Source organism: Carettochelys insculpta, chromosome 5, assembly GCF_033958435.1.
Source record: "Carettochelys insculpta isolate YL-2023 chromosome 5, ASM3395843v1, whole genome shotgun sequence".
Classification (NCBI taxonomy): Eukaryota; Metazoa; Chordata; order Testudines; family Carettochelyidae; genus Carettochelys; species Carettochelys insculpta.
Genome location: NC_134141.1, coordinates 12,506,791 through 12,529,627, shown reverse-complemented (window position 1 = coordinate 12,529,627; position 22,837 = coordinate 12,506,791). Strand labels below are relative to the sequence as shown.

Sequence of the window (22,837 nt, the reverse complement as noted above, 5' to 3'; positions counted from 1 at the left end):
GGTTTATAATTCTACCATTCTCATTTGGCTGCTGCTAGACCTCAGTTTGCTCTGAGTTATCCAGATATACCTGGTCATAGAGATACAAGGCAGTAGAGGTATGGGGGTCCTTTATTTACGTCTGCAGTAGGAAATGGAAAGCTGGCACTAGTTGAAAGATAGAAGTCTAACATGTGTCCTCTCTTTGCTCACCTCCTCTTGAATGCTGCCTAGGTTTGCAAGCACATGGGGTTTTCCATGCCCTCACTCGCAGAGATGTTGTTATCCCCCATTCCTTCCCCTAGCAAGTGTAGTGCAGCACATTCTTGCCTGTCAGAGAGATGGACGTGTGCGTCTGTTAGTCAGTCATTCACAGAAGCTGTGCCTGGCTGAGGTGAAGTAGATAAAAATCTGTAACACACTTGGTTTTGTCCATGTCCTGGGAGGATACGTCTGGCTTAGCACTGAAAAGTTGAACCTATTTTAAATATAACACTTCTCAGTTCTGAGGAATGTAATTACGTACTGTGTTGGAGACTGGACAGCTTGGGGCATCTGACCAGGCTTTCCCCTCTTTAACCCTGGTTCGATTACAGCGTTGCTTGGAAATGGCTAAAATCCCTATTTGTGAAACTGGGAATCATGCCATTAGCTGTTATACTTGGCAGTCTCAGGAGAGAAGCTAAATACCGAATGACCATGAAGACTCTTACAAGGCCACATCCTGAAATCTTTACTTGGCCCCCAGTGAACCAGAATTCCTAGTGGTTATATGAGAGTTTTGCCCAAATAACATCCAAACTAAAAGCTACATAGGGAATTTAGGACTTCACCCATGATTACTATTTATACAAGGCCACAGAGTGTGCATAGTGCTTTACAGGCAAATAAAACAGACCATTGCCACAGGAGATTTACAGGCTAATCCCAGCATGACTCAGCATGGGATAGCAATAAACCCAAGAAGTAGTAGATGTGTTATGGGAAAAACAAAAGTACAGAAGTAAAAGACTGAAATGTATGTTTTGGATTATGAGCATATTTGTTTACTAAAATGTATCAAGTAATTTACATAGTTAGAAATACGGGAGTGGTCAGATAAGACAGTGGTACCTTCTGCATGCACACTCCCTCCTGAATTTCTGCAGTCTTCCATGCTCTGCACCCCTGGGAGATGGCGCTGGATTTTCCCCAGCAGGTACATAGAATCACTTTGTGAGTAAGGGACTGGACTGGGGATGGGCTTGAATCTTGCGTCTGCCACATTCTCACTGTATAACCTCGGGAAGGTCATTTAGTCCCCCACCCACCAAAGTATTTAAGCTCCTAACTTCCATTAAAATCAGTATAAGTTAGGAGCCTAATACCTTTGCAGAACTGGGCTTTATGTGTCTGTACTCAGTAAAATGACTCTTCCCTTCTTCTTTGGGGGTCTTGTAAGAATAAATTCATTAATGCTGGTGGTTCTGCAGGTCCAGGGTCCACTAATGCATCCAGTATCTGACTGGATAGAAAGGCAAATATTTCTTTCTCTAGTTGGTACTGAGAGATGAACATGAACCAGGGCAAATACCATCAGACTTCAGAGTTATGAAATCCCCATCTGAGTCATGCTGCATTTAACTATGCCTACGAATGTTGCCAGCAAGTCTTGAGCTCATGGAAAAGAACAGCGGATCCCTTTGCAGTTAACAAAAGTGACTTAGGTTAAAGTATTAATATTGTTTGTCAGCGCCTGTGCACCATGTTTAAAAACAGTTAATCAAATCCATTTCCTGCAGCTGTTTGCTGCTACCTCTGTTCTGTTCTGCACTGCATAACATTGGCTGCATAAAAATGAGAAGTAATTTGCAAACCAGTGGTTTGGCCTTGCGAGTTATAAACTCCAGCTAAATAGCACCTTCCCATCTAACACAGTCTCTCTCTTTTCTTGCAATCTCTATGTCCCTTCCTTCCCCCACACCTGCCCACACGTACGGAGCATGCCTATGCACAAGCACACACTCCTCCTCCACTGCAGCGGTTCAGGGTGAGGGGAGCATGCCCAACACCTTGCAAAGCCAATGAAACGTCATAACTGATTTCCTTACCTTCCTGGTAACAGTGATACTTTGCCTAGTCTCAGCTTTGGAGAACTAACATTATGCTCTGGGTCATTTTCATCTGCCATCCCAATTTATACCCAGCCTCACTGGCTACCCTAAGGAACAGACAGCTGACTGGCTGCATTAGATTTGCTACACATCACACTCCTCCTCTCTTTCTGGTTTATGCAAAACCAGTAACTGAATGGGGAGTTGGCTTCAGTGGGCTTTAAATGGTCTTACTTCATTTTGTGGGTGTTGTTTTCCTACAGGGAGAGTCAATAAATAATGCATAAGGGCCTAGTCTTGATTGGTGCTGAGTACAACCTGCACAACACATGACCCTGCTGATGAGCCTCTCACAGTCAGGCTCCAGCTGAGGTTACAAAACACTGACAGGATTCAATAATCTTAATATTTTATGGTGCGTTTCACTCTAGAGACAAGCACGGGGGATGAGCGGGGGAGGCTGACAGCATGACTGGCTCTGCCTCCTGAGACTAGCTCTGCTGCCCTGAGAAATGTGGAGGGACACTAATTTAACAATGTAAACAAAAGATTGATCCAGTGGGAGAATGGAAGTCCCATTCTTTCTTCTTCCTGTTTTTGGTTTTGCCTCTGCTTTTGTCATGGGCCCCAGATAGAACATGTGGCTCCCTCTCTGGGAGGAAACCCAGTTGAGAATGCATCAAGGATGAATAAAAGCTGAAATGACCTCTTCATTTCATTGTGTACAATTAAGTACCCATCACAGCTTCCCCTTCTAGTGCCTACCAACCTGCCTCATCTGCAGAACCTCTTAAAGACTGACTATGCCCTAAAAATGGAATCTTTTCATGACATCTCTGACCAGCATTTGCCGAGTTCCAATCTTCACCCAGTTAGGGCACAGGAATTCCCATTGTTACGAACATCTTGCTCAAGGGTCTTCAGAGGATTTTATTTGGTGCCTGATTAATGTCTTTACTTCTAGCATGAGGATTGCAGTGGCATTACTCATGGGAACAAGTGCTTAGTGGTATGAAAACAAGTTGGCTCAAAAGGGCTTTTGATCAACAGACTTACTTAAACCAGTGCTGTAGGGATTCCAGTCTGTTTTTTTTAATGTAAACTCCAAGGTAATTTCAGACCATTTGTCATCAGAATACCATTCTCTGCTGTGTCTTAATTGGACAACTGCAAAAAATACATTAAGTTTCATCTAAAAATATCATCCTGAGTTGCTTCTGCTAACATTCATATTAGCCTCCTATTATTAGCAAGCAAACTGAGATTTAAACCACACAGACAGCTTCCACAGCATACTCCCTTTGAACCAAACTGAGGGGGTTAAAGTTACTTTGTTGTTTTATACTTTGGAGTTGGGATTGGGGATATTTTATTAACATGGATGTAGTTACAATCACATATTATTTTCCACAATTTCCCTTGCATATACAGCAAGGTTGCAACATTGGCGAGTGCAACATTTGCAAATTCAATTATTTGTGAGCAGCCACCACTTTTCCAGGGCCAGGAGTGCCGGCAGCTGCTGCTTCCTCAGGGCTGGGAGCACCAGTGGCTGCCACTTGCCTTGCTCCCCATGGCCCCATCACTGGTCTCCGCCTTCCCCTGCTGCTGCCCAGAGCTGCCCGGGAGGCCACTGTATTCATGAAATTCAATATTTGTGAAGGTTTTCAACACCAAACCCTCGCGAATGTTGCAACCCTGCTGTAGATGTAGGTACAATGGATAGATGACAAATGATAGCTCAATCATCTCTTTCTTATCACTGTGGTATCTCAGTGCAGATATGGTGTCTTTTGATTGCCTAGAGGTTTTTCCGTAAAGCACTCTGTCTCATTCTCATCTATCCGCTGTTACCTCAGATTTTCTTATTCCTCTTCTCCCCACTATAGGAATAAGGGAATTTTGACATTTGCAGGGTCCTGTCAAAAAGGACCCCTGTGTAGATGAGCCGTGCGCAAGCGAAACGCAGCACTTTCTTCTTTATGCCGGCAGCATATTCATTTCAGCGCCTCATTAGTATTCTCCGATTTGGCCATTAGCATGGCCCTTTCGAAACTTTTCCCTAGTGTAGATGTAGCCGAAGTGGGGAGAAGACGAAGAAGGTACATGAAAAGAAGGGTGATAAATTGTTTAGTGTAACCACTGAGAACTGGACAAGAAGCAATGGTCTTAAACTATTACAAGGGAAATTTAGGTTAGGCATTAGGTAAAACCTCCTCACAGTAAGGGCAGTTAAGCACTGGAATAAAGTACCTAGGGAGGCTGTGGAATCTCCATCATTGGAGATACTTAAGAGCAGGTTAGATGAACATCTATTAGGGGTGGTCTAGATGGTGCTGGGCATTGGACTAGATGATCTACTGAGATCCTTCCCGTCCTGTATTTCTATGAACAGTGTTGGGTCTCTCATGCACAGCACCAAATGTAAGCTGCAGCAGGGACAGGATGGGAAAGGCCCTTTGATGTATTTGAATCTGAAATTATTTGCTCCCCACTCTTACCCCAAAAGCAGATTTTATTATGGATGGGTTTTATTCTCCTTGTAAACAGACCACACGCAACTCTCCTGAGAGGGGGTACAAAATAATTTATGAGCTGAGAGTTTGGTGGAATAAAGGGGTTTGTTCTTTTCTGCTTCCGTGGTACTAATGAGTTTCTTCTTTGTCCTGCCTTTCCCTTTATTTTTTCTTAGCAATATGCATCCTGCCATGTCTGAACGGAGGTCGCTGTGTGGCCCCATACCAATGTGATTGCCCAGCAGGATGGACTGGATCACGCTGTCATATGGGTAAAACTACGTTCACTCACCTGTTTCCTCTTTCACAGCTTGTTGCCATCAACACCTAGCAAGGCAAAATAAATAGAGGCATTACAGGGTCTCCTTGGTAACCACTGAAACAAATTATTCATATTCCTGGAAGGTTTGGTCCCCACTGCTGCAAGCTATTTTCAGAATAACATTCTTGTTCTTGATTAGTCTTCAAAGCAGCCTGCTCTTGTAGCATTATCAAGGGAGGTTCCCATTAGGGCCCTGTAGATAGGAGAGAGGATTCCCACTGCCCATTCCTTAGAAAAGCAGTATAATCAGCTTACACAGCCAAGGAATGAGCAGAAGGAATGCATCTGAATTACTGACTGAGTAGAAGAGTGGCAGAACACCTGCAGTTCTTACCAAGTTCCACTGACTGTGGGTTTTTCACGTCTCCAAATTGCCTGTTATCTGAGACCTCCATGTGAGCACCAGCCTTTGTATTTGTGTTTGCCGCTTTGACTTAGCCCACTGTCAGTTTGTGAGAACTGCACCTAGCACAAATAATCATGAGCAGAATTCAAAACGCTTCCTCAAAGACCTTCATGTCACCAAATGTTCAGTAGTCACTTGCTGATGGCATGTAAGAGGGTCGGGGGAAATGAGCTGGATGTGCCAATACATTAGAAAATCTAAACTCGAGTGATTCAGTTTGTGGCTTCTCTGCAATAGATCATTGATGACCTCATACCTTCAGTGCTTATTGCTCATTGTTTCTTCATTCCTTTGGAATCCTTGAGCATCCATCCCTACCTCTCAGAGGAAGCCATGTTAATGATGTGTTCTGTATAGAGGTCAAGGCATGTTTAAGGCAGTGTGCTGGCTGTGATAGTGAGTGGTGCTCTGCAGAGGTTTAGCACCTGCACAGCAGTTGCCAGGGTTGTTCTGTCTATGGAAGGGAGAGGAGAGAAGCGGCCCGAATCATTGTTCATTCTAGAGCAGGGCTCAGCAACCCCCGGCACAGGTGCCAAGAGTGGCACACGAGCCGATTTTCATTGGCATGTGAGGCCGGAACTCAGCCCTGCCCCTCCTCCCCTGTGCAGCCGAGAGCTTACTCAAAGCCGAGCCCCCTGTGGATTAACAAAAGACCAGCGAATGCTACCAACCCCCACCTAAATGGTAAAGCTCTGCATCTTAATGTATTTATTAATGAAGCTGTTGTAAGTAGGACTATTAGAGACTTAAAAGTATCACTGGCTCTCGGACCGTGTGTAGAGTCAAAAGGTCAAATTTCGGCATTCCGAGGCGGAAGGGTTGCTGACCCCTGCTCTAGAGTTTACACCATGTGCTAGGTGCTTAAGTCAGAGTCCTTCCGGGAGGAGCGTAACATGCACAAGCCTCTGTGGTGCTGTATCCTTTTATATGGTGTAGCATAAGCTCCCTTCAGTTCTTGCCTATGCTCCTGACAGGGAGCTCAGATGGTACAGGGACCAGGCCATATTCCCCCAGCCTTGCCTCCTGGGGCACTTCGAGAGTGCAGCAGTTCACAGCAGACTCACCCTTCTCTGCGCTGTCATCCGAGGAACATGCATGCTGCCATTCTGGGGGCCATGTGTTTCTGTGAGGGAAGCATTGCCTGCCCTCTTCTCCTCACTTGTGCCCATGCACGGCCAGTCAGAATCCCAGCCTCTAGACAGTGCCCTGTTTTTAAAGCTCCAGGTGGATCAGAGCGAAGAAGGAAAATCTATGCCTGGGGCTCACACTGCTAGTTTTGAAATGCTTTAAAGAATTGTGTGTCTGACCATCCCCACCCACTGGCATAAATTAGATAGTTACACCACCTTCAGTGGAGTTACCTAGTGGAGTAAGTGAAAGGAGAATCAGGCCTAGTTTAAAAAGCCATGTTAATTACACTTAAGGGTCAAGTTACAAGTGGTTTATCCAAGGTTAGCAAACGAGAGTTGTTATAAACATATCACAGTCATGAGCAGAATGTATTGTAGATGTTTCTAATACGAGCAGCTGAAGGTGTTATGGGCAATTATAATCAACCCTCAATTAGCTATTTACTAAAAGACATGAATCATGAATTAATCCTATGTATGCTGTTTAGAGTGGAATTTTAAGTGTGGCACTGTTTAAGAGAGTATAGGGCCTGATTCTGCCCCCATGTAGCTCTTTACACCAGGTAGTTAGATTGACTTCAGCAGAGTTACTCTTAATTTAGGCTCATGTAAGCGAGCCTCATTGCTTAGCCACTAATTAATAAATGTAGCAAATATGAGGAACATGCTATATGATATACAGCAAGCCTCAGCATTTTGAGAATAAAGATTCTCAAGTAAGTGTTTTAAAATCTAAGAATTAAAAAAGAGTAGCATGTTGTGAAGAGACACCTGTGTACCACAGTATGCAGTGATACTCCCTCTGATATTTTACCAAGCTCTATAACAGTGATTGCTGTTATGCCAGAGGACATGGGAGATTAAAGATAGGATATACAGCATTTCTCCTTAGTCATTTGATTCCATGCCAGATTAAAAATAACCCCAAATTGTTACCCTCTGGGGCTGTTCTGCAACCCAAGTGCCATTTCTCGGGGACAGGTCTGCCAGTCACAAAATCCATCATCAGAACTGGCGTCCTCATTGGCCTTCTCAGTAGAAAGGCCAGCCTTCAATTGGTGATGGAGATACTGAACTCACCTTTCAGTTTTCAGTGAGTCTGTTAACATTGAGGTTTTGAGGCATATTGGTGGTGGGAGGCATGGAACATGAGGGCTTGTCTACTCTACCTCCCTACTTTGAAGGGAGGATGGTAAATAGGGTGTTGAGAGATCACTAATGAAGTGCTGTGCTGCACTTCATTAATAATCTCTCGACCCCCTACTTACCATCCTCCCTTCAAAGTAGGGAGGTAGTGTAGACAAGCCCATGGTGTTTTGTACCCCGGTTGCTGTGACTATACTTGTGCTGTGGGTAAAGAGAGAACTTAATGCAATCACATGGATTTTTTTAACGAATCTAAAGTAGTTTTCAGCATGACATAATCCATGCTATTTAGTGTGCAGCGAATAGTCCGTTTCTGTGACCACCTGCCATAATTTTTGTGCTGTATTGACTCCCTTTAAATGGCTGATGATAGTGCAACTCCAATCACTTTTGCTTCTTCCCACCATGTTCTCCCCTTTCTGTCTTCTCTGGCTTCATTTTTTAATCAGTTTGCAGACAGTGACACATTCTCTGTGCCTATGTATTGGCAGCAGCTGTTGTCTTCCTCCTTATGTTTTGTTTTTCCCCTCCAAGACTGTATCTTCTGCTTAGGAGATGCTGCATTTTTCAACTGTGCTGTGCTATAACTTCATCTATTTGATGAAGCTCATTAAATATGTCTTCTAGTCTGTCTTAGTAATTGTATCGCACTTTCTCTCGTGTCAGGGTTGACAAGAAGACTTGTGGCTTTGCCTTTTTCTCTCTGTCTGCCTGATGTCCATTTGGCTGACCCAGCAGAGTAACTTCAGCTGCCTCTTGCTGTCCCCATGCTATTCTATCAAATAGGCCTGGTGGGGGGGTTTCGCTATTTTAAAGGTGCCTTGCGGAGTTCACTTACACTCTCCTCATGGGTGTTCTGCTGTTGCTTTACTGAGGATTATTCCTCATTGGAGGTTAATTTTTAAGTACAGTAGGTGTAGCCAACCAGGCTCGGGTTCCCCAGAGATGAGGCTGCACCCAGAAGGAGAGTGCTATATTTGGTTTATTGAAAGCGCGTGACACCCGCGACGGGAGCCCCGGAGACGCCGCAGTCACCCATGGGGGGAAACCCGACGCGCCGGAGCTTCGCTCGGGGAGAGGCTCTGTAACAGGCCTCCTAACACTAGCTGATAAAGCTGAGCTCATTAACATAAGATTGCCTAAAATTGCCTATGCATTTCTTATCACTATCTCTTGTGGCCTACTGCCAGCGTAGCCTTGAAATCTTGGCAAGCGCGGCTTATTCTGCAGCTGTTCCCATGGCAGTTTGCAGCTTTCACCTTGCACAGACTGGTCTGTTTAGATTCTCCTGAGGATTCACAGAGGGGTCGATCTGCTCTCATGAGACCGTTACAAACTCTTCTCGCACCCTACAGTAGGGTCTCAGCATTCACAAGGGTCCCATGTTGGGAACCTTCGCTAATGTTGAATTTTGTGAATATGGCAACTTCCGGCTGCCGGCGCTCCTGCCTGGAGCCCCAGGGAAGCGGTCGCTCTGGCTGCTCGTGAATAATTGAATTCATGAACCATAGGTTTGCAAATACAGAGGCTCAATTGTACCTTTTCTTTTACCATCACTTTCTTCTTTTCATCAGTACATTTCCCCTATTCTGACTATGTTGAGTTTCTGCTTTTCTATGCTCAGTTCTGGATATTGTTTGTATCTCATATTCCTAGCAAACACCTGTGCTTCCCCTCTGAAAATTGGGCTGCCTTTCCTATTGATCTCTTTGGTCCTCCTACTGCTTATACTCGCATACCATTTTGCTGGCTTGGAGCCATTTTAAAGCCCACATAAATGTTTGGTTGGCTGTTCCATGCTGCTAAGTGTATTACAGTAGCTAGCAAAAGTAATAAAGAGGGTCGATTCGCATTTTGCAAAGATCCACTTCTGAGCTTATTCTTTCCAAAGCAAAGCGGTGTCACCTATAAACACGTTTTCAGGCTTGGGAGTTTTTTAATCTTACCATTTTGAAAAAAGGAATTGTACCATCATGGTCTGTCCCGTTTTCTGCCTGTGGCCGAGAGAGTTTATTCTCCTGAGAACTGTAATACTTTAGCGTAAGTCAGGATATTGGGTTTAGTACCGCTGAGTGACAGACAAAGATTCTTCTAAATGGATTCTTCAAAACTTAATCTCCCAAATGAAAACTGTTCTAATCTTACTGGAGTAGGTGTATTTACATGTGTGTATTTGAATGCAGCTGTGTGCCAGTCTCCCTGCTTAAATGGTGGGAAGTGTATACGACCAAATCGGTGCCACTGCCCCTCATCTTGGACCGGACACGACTGCTCCAGGTAAGCGCTGGCAAACGGTCTTTCACATCAGGTCTACGTCTCTGGCTATAGTGATCCAATTAAACGGTTGGAAAAGTTAAATAAAAAGCAGACGCCGTGAGGAGCCCTGGTTACAGATGAAAATCTTTTGATGTGGGTCAGTTGAAGCGTGTAAGCACCATTTTCTTTAATAGCATTAAAAGCAGCATTTTCTTTTTCTTTTCTTTTCTTTTCTTTCTTTTCTTTTATACTTATAGACAACCACTCACAATCATGCCTGCTAGTCAGTAGGTGGACCAGGCGCCAAACCCAGACTGCCAGATGCTTTAGAACAGAACCTATTTATTTATTTACTTATTTACTGTCTTCTTCACCGGAATCTGGACCTTGACTAGACCTTGTCCAAGAAATTTGGGCGTTGGCAAAGAATAATTGACTACCCCTGTACTTTGCATTAGTTGTTCTCTGCACTGGATCTGACAACAGCCGCTGCTTGGATTTTCTCCTCTTGTTTTACAGGGCTGTTTTACTTAGACAATAAGCTTTCTGGGGACAAAACCACCATTTTGACTTGGTGCAGCACTATACACAACATAGGCCTAACCCATGACTGGGCCCCAGAAGTGCTACCAGTACTAATAATAACAGCATTTTTATTTGTACACTTTGCTGTGTTGCATCACGTTTGGAAGACACAACACACAGCCCCTTCCAGCTCCCCAGTCCCTAATGGTTGTTGGAATCACCCAGCGGTGGGTGAACTAATGTCAGCTCTCACATGACTCCATCCATGTGAATCCAGCTGCGGTACCCATGTCTGCTCCATTAGGGTATGTCTGCACAGCAGCCTTATTTCGAAATAAACTATTCTGGAATAGCTATTCTGAAATAGCATTTTTTTAAATAAAGCTGCTACCCACAAAACGCATTTCGAAATACAGCGTCTGTTTCAAAAGAGAGCCCTTGGACACACTATGGCTTATTTTGAAGTTGGCTCTATTCCCCATCTAAACAGCATCTATTTTGAAATAGCTATTTCAAAATAGGCGCTATTCCTTGTGAAATGAGGTTTAGCAATTCTGAAATAAGTCAACCATTATTTTGAATTTATTTTGAAATTGCAGTTGCATCATGTAGATGCTCCCATAGTTATTTCAAAATTATGGCTGTTATTTCGAAATAACTTGTCTATGTAGACGCATTCTTAGGGGGCAGAACAGTGTGTTGCTGTGGCTTCTTGTGCCACTGTTTCCTTTTGCTTGTGGTCAGTTTCATATCTGAGAGTCTCACCAGAGCTGCCTGTAGGAGGTAGAAGTTGCTCTTTCTACATAAAAGTCAAAAAGCAAAAAAGATGAGCAATAGGGCTGGACATTTGGGTTCCACTGAAGGCATTTTCACCAGTCAGGCACTAAAATACCATAGCAAACCCACATCTGTATTATTTTGCTGCTATGAGAAATGTAAATATGAGAAATGTAAAATACTGGAATTCATATAACCTACTAATGAACAGATTCACCTTCATCCTGGATGTTACCCTGGGGCAACTGCCCCCTTTGCCCCACCTGTCGACAGGCCTGCCTGTGACACATCCTTGTAGGACAAAAAAAAACAGTTCTCACAAGATTTCTAACTTGATATTTTTTTTAGATTCCAAGAGGTTTGATAACATTTGATTTAGCAGCCAAACCATTTGGAGTTTATCTGAGCAAAAGCAGAACTTCAAACCTTTTGAGGTTCACCTGTCACCAGCTAGAACTATATATAAGTATGTGTAGCAATTTATAAATCTAGAAGAAGACAGATCCCTCACTCAGTGAGCTTACAGTGTGAGGGTCCAGACATTAGTGCAAGCAACTTCCAATAAATCTGGGGGGGGCTGGAGGGGTGGGTTCTGCAGGCAGATAGCTTACAGGGTTGGTGCTTAATTGGACATGACGCCCTGGACAAAGGAGATGGAAAAAAGAATGAGATGTGTTTTGTTTGTTTGTTTTCTTATTAGCTTCAGACTTTTGCCTTAGCCCTGCTCCATGAGGCAAGAATCTAGCCTGCTGCAGGATCAGGACCTTTGTTTAAGGTTTAGAAGTCTATAGTGCAGCAAATGACCAGCCTAACATAGACAGCACTGGAAAGGAGGACAGTAGTTAGCTGGAAGAAGTGATTTTTAAGGAGAGATTTGAAGGACAGAGGTTTCTATCAGGATCCAGGACTAGATTTCCTTCTTTATTTGCAATATGGTGCCAGGTGCCAATCTTGTATATGCTTCCTCAAGCTACCTGGCTCTACTCACATGTGCTTCCATTATGATGTGTCTCACCTTGCTGATACATTCTTTAAGTTAAAGAACATTAATGTTGTTTTGTTTGTTTGTCAATACAGAAAAAGGAAGGCTGGATTCTATCCCTTTTAACAGCAGAGGATCAGTTTTATACTGAGAAAATATTTCTTCAGTGTAGCCACTGGGGCTTGAAACCGAACGCATTTGTAGAACAATCCAGTGCTTTTTTTCCCCTTAAGAAAGTTTTTTGTTTTGTTTTGTGATATATTTTTTCCATTTTTTTGTATTTTTCATATACAAAAATATAACAAATATATGCTGCTACACACACAAAAATGTACAAATTTTGCTGTCCAGTGAGGAAATAGCTTCTGTACATTTTGGTCCTTGTCATTCCTTGAATATGACTGGTTAATTAAAATACACTATAATGCTAATCAAGAGGAAACAGGATGTTGTAATTCTGGGTAATGTTTTCCAAAGTGATTCTGTAATTCAGCATTTAGACAGTAGACAATAGTTTCGATAGGCTAACAGGAGCTGTGAAACATTCCATGCTACTTTGAACTTGATTTTATTTACACTGGTGAAAATACAGACTAATTTCACTGAAGTTAATCTCAACCTGCTGTGGCTCTGCTAAAATGGAGCTATCCCAGTGTCTGGTCGGTGAGAGAAGAGAATCAAGTCCTTTAATTTGTGCCATAAGGAACTAATTTTCTTTCAAAATGTTTTGATGAGAAAGTGTTTGTGTAAGTTTACCATAGATTTACTGGTGAAATAGTCAAAAGTGTAGACCTCATGGCAGAATGTGTGTCGCTCAAGATGACAGACAGAGCTCCAGTAGCCATATCCATGGAAATTGATGAAATTGAAAAGTGGTATTTGATGTGTGCAGAACCATCAGTGAACCAGAAAAATAATCTCTTCCACACACACACACACCATGCCAAGTAAAAACTACAAAGTGCTCAATCTATATGAGTGAGCTGTTCCAAGCCATGCATATAATGTACAGTGCACTCTCTCAGACACACCTATTGCTTGACATATTAATGTCGTAAGAACAATGCACCTGAGTGCCCTTGTTCAAGATGCCCCTCAGTATTTTACACTATTGGTGCAAAACTCTCATACTCACCTTTTGCTAAGTAAAAGCAGTGGGTGAAAGGAATGACTAGGGGTTGGAGTGTGTTTGGGGTCAACATTAGAAAATGACAGTTTAATGTAGGAAATTATTTGCTGAACAAGAATTTTGGCTTAGGAACCTTACCTGACATGCCTTCCGACAAGTGCTCTGCTCACTAGATTCAAAATGGTTGTGTAATAATGCAAAATTACTACCAGCATGAAGAAAGAAAAGGAAGTTATTTCATGGGAACTTTATTTACTCTTAAACCATGTTGTGTGCATTCTCTAGTTTCCTTCCATCGTTTTTATATTTAGGTTTCCCTTATGACCACGTCGAGGGAAATGTCGTCAAAAACAAAGAGGAGTTAATAATTATGTATATGCAACTGCTTGTTGGCATGAGTAAAAGGAAAACATCTGATTATTGTGGTGCTAAATATAGAGACAGAGAAAGATGACAATTGGATCCTGCAATGGTCGCAATTGCCAATTTTTTTTAACATGGATTGGTGAAGAAAAGGAGAGACTTTTGGAAAAATGATTCTTCTTTTCCTATCTCAGTTCTAATGCAAATTAAATTCCAGCTTTCAACTTGCAACCACAGCAAGCAATTGATGGGGTTCCCATTAAGATGGTAGCATGCTATAATTGAACAAAAGCAATTGTAACTGCTCTTCCTATCATAATGAGATGGTACCAGGCAACTTGTGACCCAACTCCACTACAATGAGTTTCCTTTACCATTTTGATTTAATCACTACTGTTGTAGTATTGGAATATGATAAAATTGGGCTAAACTATAGTTCCCTCCAAAGTCAAATAGTTGCAAGCACGTTCACAATAAATACTGCCCTGGGAAATGTGTCACTGAAATGACACACGACCTTTTATCACTACACATTTCTCTGCCTTTCTCTTTCCTGTCTCCATACAGCTTAATTTTCAGTTTTTATTTTGCTTAAAATTTCCTGGAAATTTAGCAGAGTTTATTTAAAAAAAAAAAAAAAAAAAGTAAAAACTGATAAAATCTGTGCCAAAAATTAACCTCATAGTTATGTGGCTAAATATAGAGCGATGGGCATGTAGGGAAAAAAAGCAATAAATAGAGAAAAGTGAAGGCAGTTTAATGCTGTGGTTATGTACAGGAACTTTACATCAATAATTTGTACACATCTGCATGTGAGTATATCTTTCACTGCATTACTTTATTCCAACAAGCAGCCTAATATTTACACTTGAGACTAACAGATTATTAGCACAGACACAGCTTCCTAATGTGGCATATTGGGCTTGCTTACCATAATCAGTATTTTCATGGACTTGAGAGTCCCAAATTTTTGTGAAAAATCAGTAAAAACTGAATAATTGGGTTTTTTTTGAAACTCCGAGAAGATTTTCAGTAAAAATCAGGTAACACTGAAAACAAATGGCCTGAGGCGTGTTACTGGCAGGCTTCTATTCTGTAGCACCTCTTCACAGTACACCGCCTAGAAACTACGGCAGTGAAGTGGATAGATGGAGAGAACTGAGGTATCTTTTATACACATATATGTATATATATATATATATTGTTCTTGTCTCTTTACAAAAAACAAACTATCTTTTCTATCGTGTGTGTAAAGTATTTGCACTTTCTCTCCTTGGGTTGCCACAGTTCTGTTTGCCCTAATACTCTCTTTGGAACAGAACAGTATTGTATATGGAGGCACTTTGTGTTGGCTGGGAGGTTGCTTAAGAGGAGCAGCATAGCCACAAGGCCTGCTCTGGTACTGGACACTCATTAAACAGGACTCAAAGACCAGTCCAGAAACACCAAGTCATTAGCAGAGCTGCTGGTGGTACGCGAAGTCTGTTCAAGTTAATGATATTTTGCTATTTACAATAATATAGTCTCAGAGGAACAATCGTTTTGCAAATACTGTATTGTCATTTATGTCACTGCTTGTTGTGTGTGTTAAATGATGTGTGTGATGCACTTTACACTGTAAATAAAGTTGCACCCTATTTAGTACCTGTAAAGATGACTTTGTGTTCTTAATTCCTAACCACAATTTCTTGTACTGCCCAGCACTTGATGCTGATGTATGACTTTGGGTTGTTGAGAGAAGGGGATCTCCGCTTAAGTGCAGTGATTACATCATTACCGTGTCTACTAGTTCAGAGTTTCTCAACGCATGGTACGCATACCCTGAGGGGTATGTGAGACAAGTCCAGGGGGTATGCACACTGGAGCTGTATGCTTCTCTTTGAGCAATAAAATGCGCAGAGCCACTAGAGCACTGTGTGCAGCTCTGCACACACATCCCTTCCTAGCACTTGGCGGGAGAAGCACGGGGCCGTGGTGATGGTTGTGGTGGTGGTGGTGGTGGTGGCAGCGGCAGCTCTGGTGAGTCACTGGCATTGGATTACAGCGGGGGGGAGAGGGTGTGCCTGGGTCTTGAGGAGAGGAGGGAGGATTGGTTAAAGCAGGGATCTGGGGGTGCCTAGCTCTGGAGGAGGGGAGGGGGATTGGGTTAAAGTGGGGAGCTGGGGGTGCCTGGCTCTGGAATATTATGCTTGTTATCTGAAGTAAGTGCTAAAATTGCTCTTAGTACAATTTTCGTTTCTTATTTATAATTACAACTGAAAGTGTTTCAAATGGATCAATTCCTTGTGAAAACAAAGAATAAAACTGCCGATTTGGAAGAAGGCAGTACACAGGAAGCCGTATCTGAAACATTGATTTAATTGTGGCCCTCAGCAGTTTGAAACCTATGTTTGAACATTTGATTTCATCCAAACAAGCTCAAATTTCATGTTAAATTAATTATATTTTTCGTCATTTCATTGATCACTCTTCATTAATGTTTATATAAAAATATGTACACATGTATGAATAAAAACATTGCACTTATTTTGTGTTCATCTATTTTCTTATTTATCCTCTTTGCACAATCATGAGTACGATGGCAAGTTTATTGCCTATAGGCCATTTCTTCCAACCAACCAGTTACAGTTAAGTTGTTTAAACAAATGTGTTGCAATAGTAGAAAAATAAATTGTGTGACTGAAAATTGTGGGTCCTGGGGGGTACTTACAATTGTTTTAAAAGGGTACTTTGTGGGGAAAAAAAAGTTTGAGAAACACTGTACTAGTTCATAAGCTGATTTTTTTCAGGAAGCGAGGGAAGTGGCAGCCTACACCTCTTTCTGCAGCTCCCACTGCGCAGGGCCAGCAAACCTCAGCCCCTGGAAGCTGCAGAGCTCAGTGCCTGCTGACACCTCAGCTAAAAATGTCCCAGCACACCAGTGACTTACTTTGACGGGCTGGGCGATGAAGTTTGCCTATCCTTGAAATATAGGGTTGGCTTATGAACGAGTCAGTGCACTTTTCCAGTTTTGCCTGTTCATCTTGGGGGTCAACTTATAAACAAACTGGGTAGTGAACTACAGTGTATGGTAATCATCATTCTGAAAGACTAATCCAGTATATCTGAACTTCATTTTCTCAATGAAGATGCAATTAGCAAGATTTTTAAAATCCTCTCCTTTGGCTGGAGAGATATTGAAAGCACATGGGCCAAATTCAGGCCTGGTGTAACCAAGTAAAGCTAGCATTAAAGTCAAACATCTGCTCTTTGCTACCTGGGAGCGAGCTGGGTTTGTCCCAGGGGGTTAAACTGGGCGTCCCGCATTATGCACTGAGTGAGCTTTTCAAAGGAGCTTATGGGGGTTGTCAAAGGTATCCAGGTTATTGAAAGGGAACTGAGAGGCTCTCTTGAAAATCCCTGTATAGTGTGGAAGATACACTGTAATACAACGTTACCACTATTCCATAAAATGAAAACATAGAAGACATCACCCAAACCATTTTCTGAAAACCACACGACTGGGTGCAGGTCACAGGAGAAATCCCACTGGATTTGCTGAAAGGTTGCCAAGTCAGCTTCTTCTGGGGCTTTTAGCTTGTTTGGTGGCATTGGTCAGCTGTCTTTGTGCAATTGTGGTCTGTGTTTTTTCCCACTTGTCTCCGGAGTCTGCTTTGGAGAGGGAAGGGATAGGAAGGAATTTGCCTCATGCTGGTTTTTGCCTCAGACTCCACCCAGCAGCGTGGCCTTATGGCACAAACTGTCCAATGGCATGACACACAGATGCAAACTCTTTCCCCGGTCTTGCATTTTGTCCTGGTTTTTAGACCAATCCTGCTTGTTTGTGGCAGGTTTTAACAGCAAGGGTGGCCCTAAACTTCCTGTGCATGCTTACTTCTGCAGCATCTTTTTTTGGGGTTCTCTCATCTAGAGCAGTGGTTGCCAACCTCTTCACTCGTGTAGTTCCCCCCGCCAATCACACCCCTAAACCGTTTGCAGACCCACATCAAGGCCAATTCTAACCATGATGTACACTTCATTAAATGAAAAAGGAAACCATGACACAGACTCTCCGATAGCAATTAATAACAGTATTGGAAAATAAAAATAATGATTGTAAATCTGCAATTTATTTAAAACTTACTATGATCATTTTTATTTATCTTTTATTTTTTCATGGACTCCCTGCAATATCCTTGCGGACGCCGAGGGGCTGCAGACCCGAGGCTGGGAACCACTGATCTAGAGGACAAATAACAAGCAGTCTTGTAGCACCTTAGAAACTAACAAATGTATTAGGTCATGGGCTTTCATGGGTAAGAGCCACTTCTTCATATAGAGGTGGCAGTGCTGGCTTACTGGATAGAAAACACCATTGCAGTCTTGGCTGTGCCACTAATGATTGGAGCAAGTCCCATTGTCTCTTTACAACACCTCTGTGGAACCAGGGAAATGTAAAAACCTTTTGTGAAGTGGTTTGACTCTGCAGCTCAAAATGGGTGGATTGGCCTCTACAAATCCCTGAGGGGAGCCCGAAGTGACCATTTCCACACTGAGGCTGCACCTACACGTCAGATCTTCTGGAAAAACATAGGCTTCTTCTGGAAGATCTGGGGCGTGTCCACACATGTAAGGTGCTCTTCTGGAAGGAATCTGGAAGAACACACCAATTCTTCCAGCTCCCCAGTGCCGGTTCCATAAGGGGAACGATGCGTCTTCCAGAAGAGTCTTTCAGAAGAAAGCATGTGTGGACAATCGCAGACTGCTTTTTCCCAGAAGAAGTGGTCTGCCATGGCAGTTCCCCACCGGAGCTGGGAGACAAGCTAGCAAGCCCCGGGGGCTCTGTGATGCCTGCTTCCAGCAGCAGTTAAAGCTGCAAAGACCCAGAAACCCCAGAGCAAGAAGCAGGGGCTGTGAGACTGGCAGCACATGCTGGGCAGCAGCACCCAGCCCACTGCCATCCCATATTCAAAGGCCAACAGCCGGATGGTCAGCCCTCCCCCTTCCCCCCCCCCACCCAGCATCCCCAGGACAGCTCTGGAGAGTTGGATGAGGGCAGCTGGGATGGGGCAAGTGGCCCCATAAGAAGAGAGCCCCTGCCTGGACAGAGCCAGAGCTGCAAGACCTCCTCACACTCTAGCATGAGAGAGATGTCCTGAGCGACTCTCAGGGAACCAGCAAAACAGCCCCCACATGCGGCCGCCTGGCCACAGCTCGGACCGCTCATGGCCATCCTGCCCAGACTGCAGACCAGGTTCAGTGCAAGATCAAGGAATTACACCAGGGATATGCACGGGCCAGGGACAGCAGCCATTGCTCTGGGACCATCCCAGCCAGGTGTCCCTATTATACAGAGCTGCGGAACCTCCTGAGTGGCGGGTGGGGGGAGAGGGCACCTCGCCACCTTGTGGATACGGCAGCCATGGACACCCCTTCTGCACTGGAGAGGGAGGACAGCCGCTCACCAGCCAGCCCCAGGGACCCCCAGATGACTCCTCGCCTGAGGGCTCCCTAGTGATAGCCCTGGCCTCAGGGCCAAGCAGCCAGGTCACATCCAGCTGGGCATCCCCAGACCTATACGGCATCCCCGGTGGAGGGGGTGGGGGTGCAGCACATAGGCCCCCCACCACACCCCTGTATGCCCCATACCAGAGTGCACCCCAGGGCCCTAGGCAAGCTGCAGGGCACCCCGCATGCCCCACCCCTGGGAGCCCCTGCACAGGTGGCAGCACCCCCAAGGTGAGGGGCTGCCCAGGCCAGCATGCCAGGGCTATAGACATGCACTACAAGGGCATCCTAAGTTTGGCCCAGTAGGAGATGCGTGGGGGGGGAGGGGACTGCCAAATGGGGCCTAGCTGGGGCCCTAATATCCCTTGTCTTACAGCAGCTCCATCCCAGGGATGGGAAAGGTGCTGGAGGAGCCCAGGGTCAGCTGGCAGCATGCAGGCTGGCGGTGCAGGCAGTCCCCCAGGTGGGGCACAACCCATGGACACAGCTGCAGCCCAGGAGGCATGGAGGGTCCACCATCGAAACCTAGAGGAGGAGGAGGCAGTGGCATACATAGCCACTCTCTGCCACCAAAATGATGTGGCAGAGAGGCACCTGGCCCTAGAGGCAGAAGACCTCCAGCAGCACCGGCATACCATGGAGGCAAGGTGAGGGGCATGCTCTGCCAGGTGTATGGGACCCTTGTGGCACTCCACACTGCCCCTGCTGTCCTTCTCCGCCTCTCTTCCCCCGCCTCCACTTTCCCTGAGGCTTGAGCCATCCTTGCCCCTGAGACCTTAGCTGTCCTCCTTCCCCAGGGTCTTCCCACAGCAGCCCTTCGAGACCTGGGGGCCTTTCTCCTGGCCATGGTGGGCCCTGTGGCAGGCTCCCCAACCCTGGGAACCTTCCTCCCACACCCCCATGGAGGACATGCCACTGGCTGTCCACCACCATCTCCCCAAGCGCCCCACCCCATCAGGGCCCCAACAGGGACCATGCACCCAGGGCAGGAGAGGCAGCTGTGGGCACTGGGGCTCACAGCCCTCCACCCCATCCCTAGAGTAGGGGACCCTCCCCTCCCCTCCCATCCCCTTCCACACCCAGTTATTACACCCCTGCTGCCCAGATGCCCCACCCTCGTACATAGTCGACCCCCCGCCCCACTCCTTTGCTTTCTGTCAAAGCAGTTTTATTGTTTCTGCATACACATTACCATAGTTAGTTATTTACATAATACAGTTTTTGTTGGCACCCCGTGTCCCTGTTCATTGGGAGGTGGAAGGGGGAACCTGTGTTGGGGATCCAGCTCAGAAGTTCCCACAAATGAAGACCTCCCAGAGAGCCTTCTGGTTGTGGACCCCATCTCAGTGGAGCTGGCAGTTGGGGGGGGCCGCAGGCGGCTGCTCATACTCCTGTGGTGGCAGGGCAGCCCACCCTGGTGCTGTGTCCCTTCACATGCCTCGATGAGGTTGTGGAGAGCACAGCAGGCAGCCACAAACTGCAGGCTGTTCTCCACCCCCCCCATCAAGGTGTATGAGGAGGCATCTGAACTGTGCCTTTAGGTGCCCAACGGCACACTCCACTGTGTCCCAGGTGTGTCCCAGTGGGGCACTGAAGAGCTCCTGGGATGGGGTCAGGTGCCCTGTGTAGGGGCGCTGCAGCTACAGCTGCAGGGGTATGCTGGGTCGGCTACCAGGTATAGTGGGATGGCAACACGGCTGATGATGAGATCCCATTGGGTGATATATGTGCCCACCTCCATCTGGCAGCACAGGGAGAAGTTCTGGAAGATGCATTATGTGCTCCCCACCCCCCAGGCCAGCTGACTTAGATGTCAGTGAACTGGCCCCAAGCATCCACCACCACCTGCAGCATGATTGAGTGGTACCCCTTGTAGTTGCCATATTGGCCAGAGCAGGGGGCCAGGGCCCTGATGGGGATAGGGTGCCATCCAATGCCCTGAAGTACCGGGGACAGGCAAGCTCTGCGAAGCCCGCCATGGCTGCATGGAGGTCCCTGAGGTGCACAAGCTGCCACACAAGCACGTTGTTGATAGCTCTCACAGCCTGCAGGGGACAGAGCGTGCATGTTTGTGGGTGTGCCTGTGGTTACCCTGGGCCGGTCCACAGCTGCCTCCTCCCTCCCTCCCTACTCCCCCCCTGGCAGAGTGCTCCTCCGGGAGTAAGCTTGTGTATGGATGTGGTACCAGGGTCCCCTGTGGTGGGCCCCCTGGCCCGTGTCCAAGCCTCCCCAGGGGTCCCCGTTGCCCGACACCCCGCCAGTCCCCACTCCTCAAGCCAGGCTGGGGCCCAGCATGTGGCTTACCTCGAGTACGACGGCCCCGACAATGGGCTTGCCCACCCAGAATTGCTGCCCCACAGAGCGGTAGCTGTCCAGGTGGCCAGCTTCCAGATGGCAATGGCTATGTGCTTCTCCAATGGGAGGGCTGGCCTCATCCCCGTGTCCTGGCAGCGAAGCCGGGAGCGGTGGGGGGCGGGGCGAAGGTGGGGGCCAGGTACAGATGCCCTTCACCATGGGCAGGTTCTGCTGCCACCGTTCGTCATTCCACTGCACCATGACCACCTGGTCCCCCCAGTCGCTGCTGGCGGCGTGGGTCCAGACGCGGGTGGCCGGGGTGGGTCAGGGCCCTCAGTGCTCAGATTGTGTTCATGCAGCAGGCTGAGAAGGGTGGCCAGGAGGCTCCCCAGCACCCTCGTCAGGGCGAGCCCGTGCTCCTGCAGGACAGTGGGGTCTATGGCCGGCACGTGGGCTGTTGCAAGAGCGGCGGGATGGCAAGCTGTGCTGGGAGCAGCAAAACGGGCCTCAGCAGCTAGTACAGGCAAGGGCAGGCAGTGGGGAGCCTTTAACAGGCTGCGTGGCCAGTGCCCCAGAAGTGCTCTCCGGCCTTCCGACCCCGTCTGCAGTATTTCCTGCCCTGTTCTTCCAGAAGAGTGTCCGTGCACGTGGGGGCGTGATCTTCCGGAAGACCGGGCGCCTCTTTCGGATTCCACTTCGTGTGTAGATGCTCATTTCCGTGTAGACGCAGCCTGAGCGAGAAGGTCGCTATTTCCCTTAGCGGACTGAGTCCTTGATGAGGCTTAACTCTTTCATGCCCATCTCTTTGAATGTTGGTCCTTCCCTCCACAGTGACAGTTCTTGTCATAAAACCCATATATAATCTTACATCTCCTCGGGGTCTGGTTAGAGCAGTCTGCCTCCCCTCCCCCACTTGGAGTGGTGATGGCAGGAGAAGCTAAATAGAGACATCTTCTCGCCTGGCTCTACCGGGAACAGCAGCAAACTCTCTTCCCCCAGGAATGCCGGGGGTGGCAGTAAAGGGAGCCCTGCCAAACGTATCCCAGTAAGTGGGATGGAGTTGCAGAGGGGCTGGGCTTGGCACTCTTCTGCCGAGATAGTAGTGTTGCTGGTGGCCCTCTAGCACTCTTAGGCCATTTCTACACCGGCCACTGCCTTCAGAAGTGGCATGCTAATACACAGAGCAAAAGATGCTAATGCGGTGCGAATGCAAAGTCCCCGCACCTCATTAGCATAACGTCGCATGATTTGGAGTCCGGAAGACCATTCTTCCAGACTCCAAAACGCCGTGTAGAAATGCGGCCTCAGGGGGGCTTCCGGAAGGACGTGCTTCTTCTGGAGGCCCCTTCTTCCCAAAAATTTTTGGGAGGATGGGGCCTCTGGAAGAAGGACTTCCTTCTGGAAGCCCTCCGGGGCTGCACGTCTACATGC

General features: G+C 46.2%; 1 protein-coding gene across 2 annotated transcripts in view; it reads left to right on the top strand.

The window, feature by feature from the left end:
- Positions 1–15,276, top strand: part of SVEP1 (sushi, von Willebrand factor type A, EGF and pentraxin domain containing 1) — a 170,449-nt gene extending 155,173 nt beyond the window's left edge. Inside the window, exons 48-50 of one of the 2 annotated variants that reach the window (XM_074994688.1) lie at positions 4,765–4,860; positions 9,776–9,869; positions 13,573–15,276. In XM_074994688.1, the coding sequence (XP_074850789.1) occupies positions 4,765–4,860; positions 9,776–9,869; positions 13,573–13,585 (203 nt within the window). In that variant the 3' untranslated portion in view covers positions 13,586–15,276. Of the gene's footprint in view, positions 1–4,764; positions 4,861–9,775; positions 9,870–12,227 lie in introns of both variants that reach the window. The other variant, XM_074994687.1, reaches the window with a different exon arrangement.
- The last annotated feature ends 7,561 nt before the right edge of the window (positions 15,277–22,837 follow it).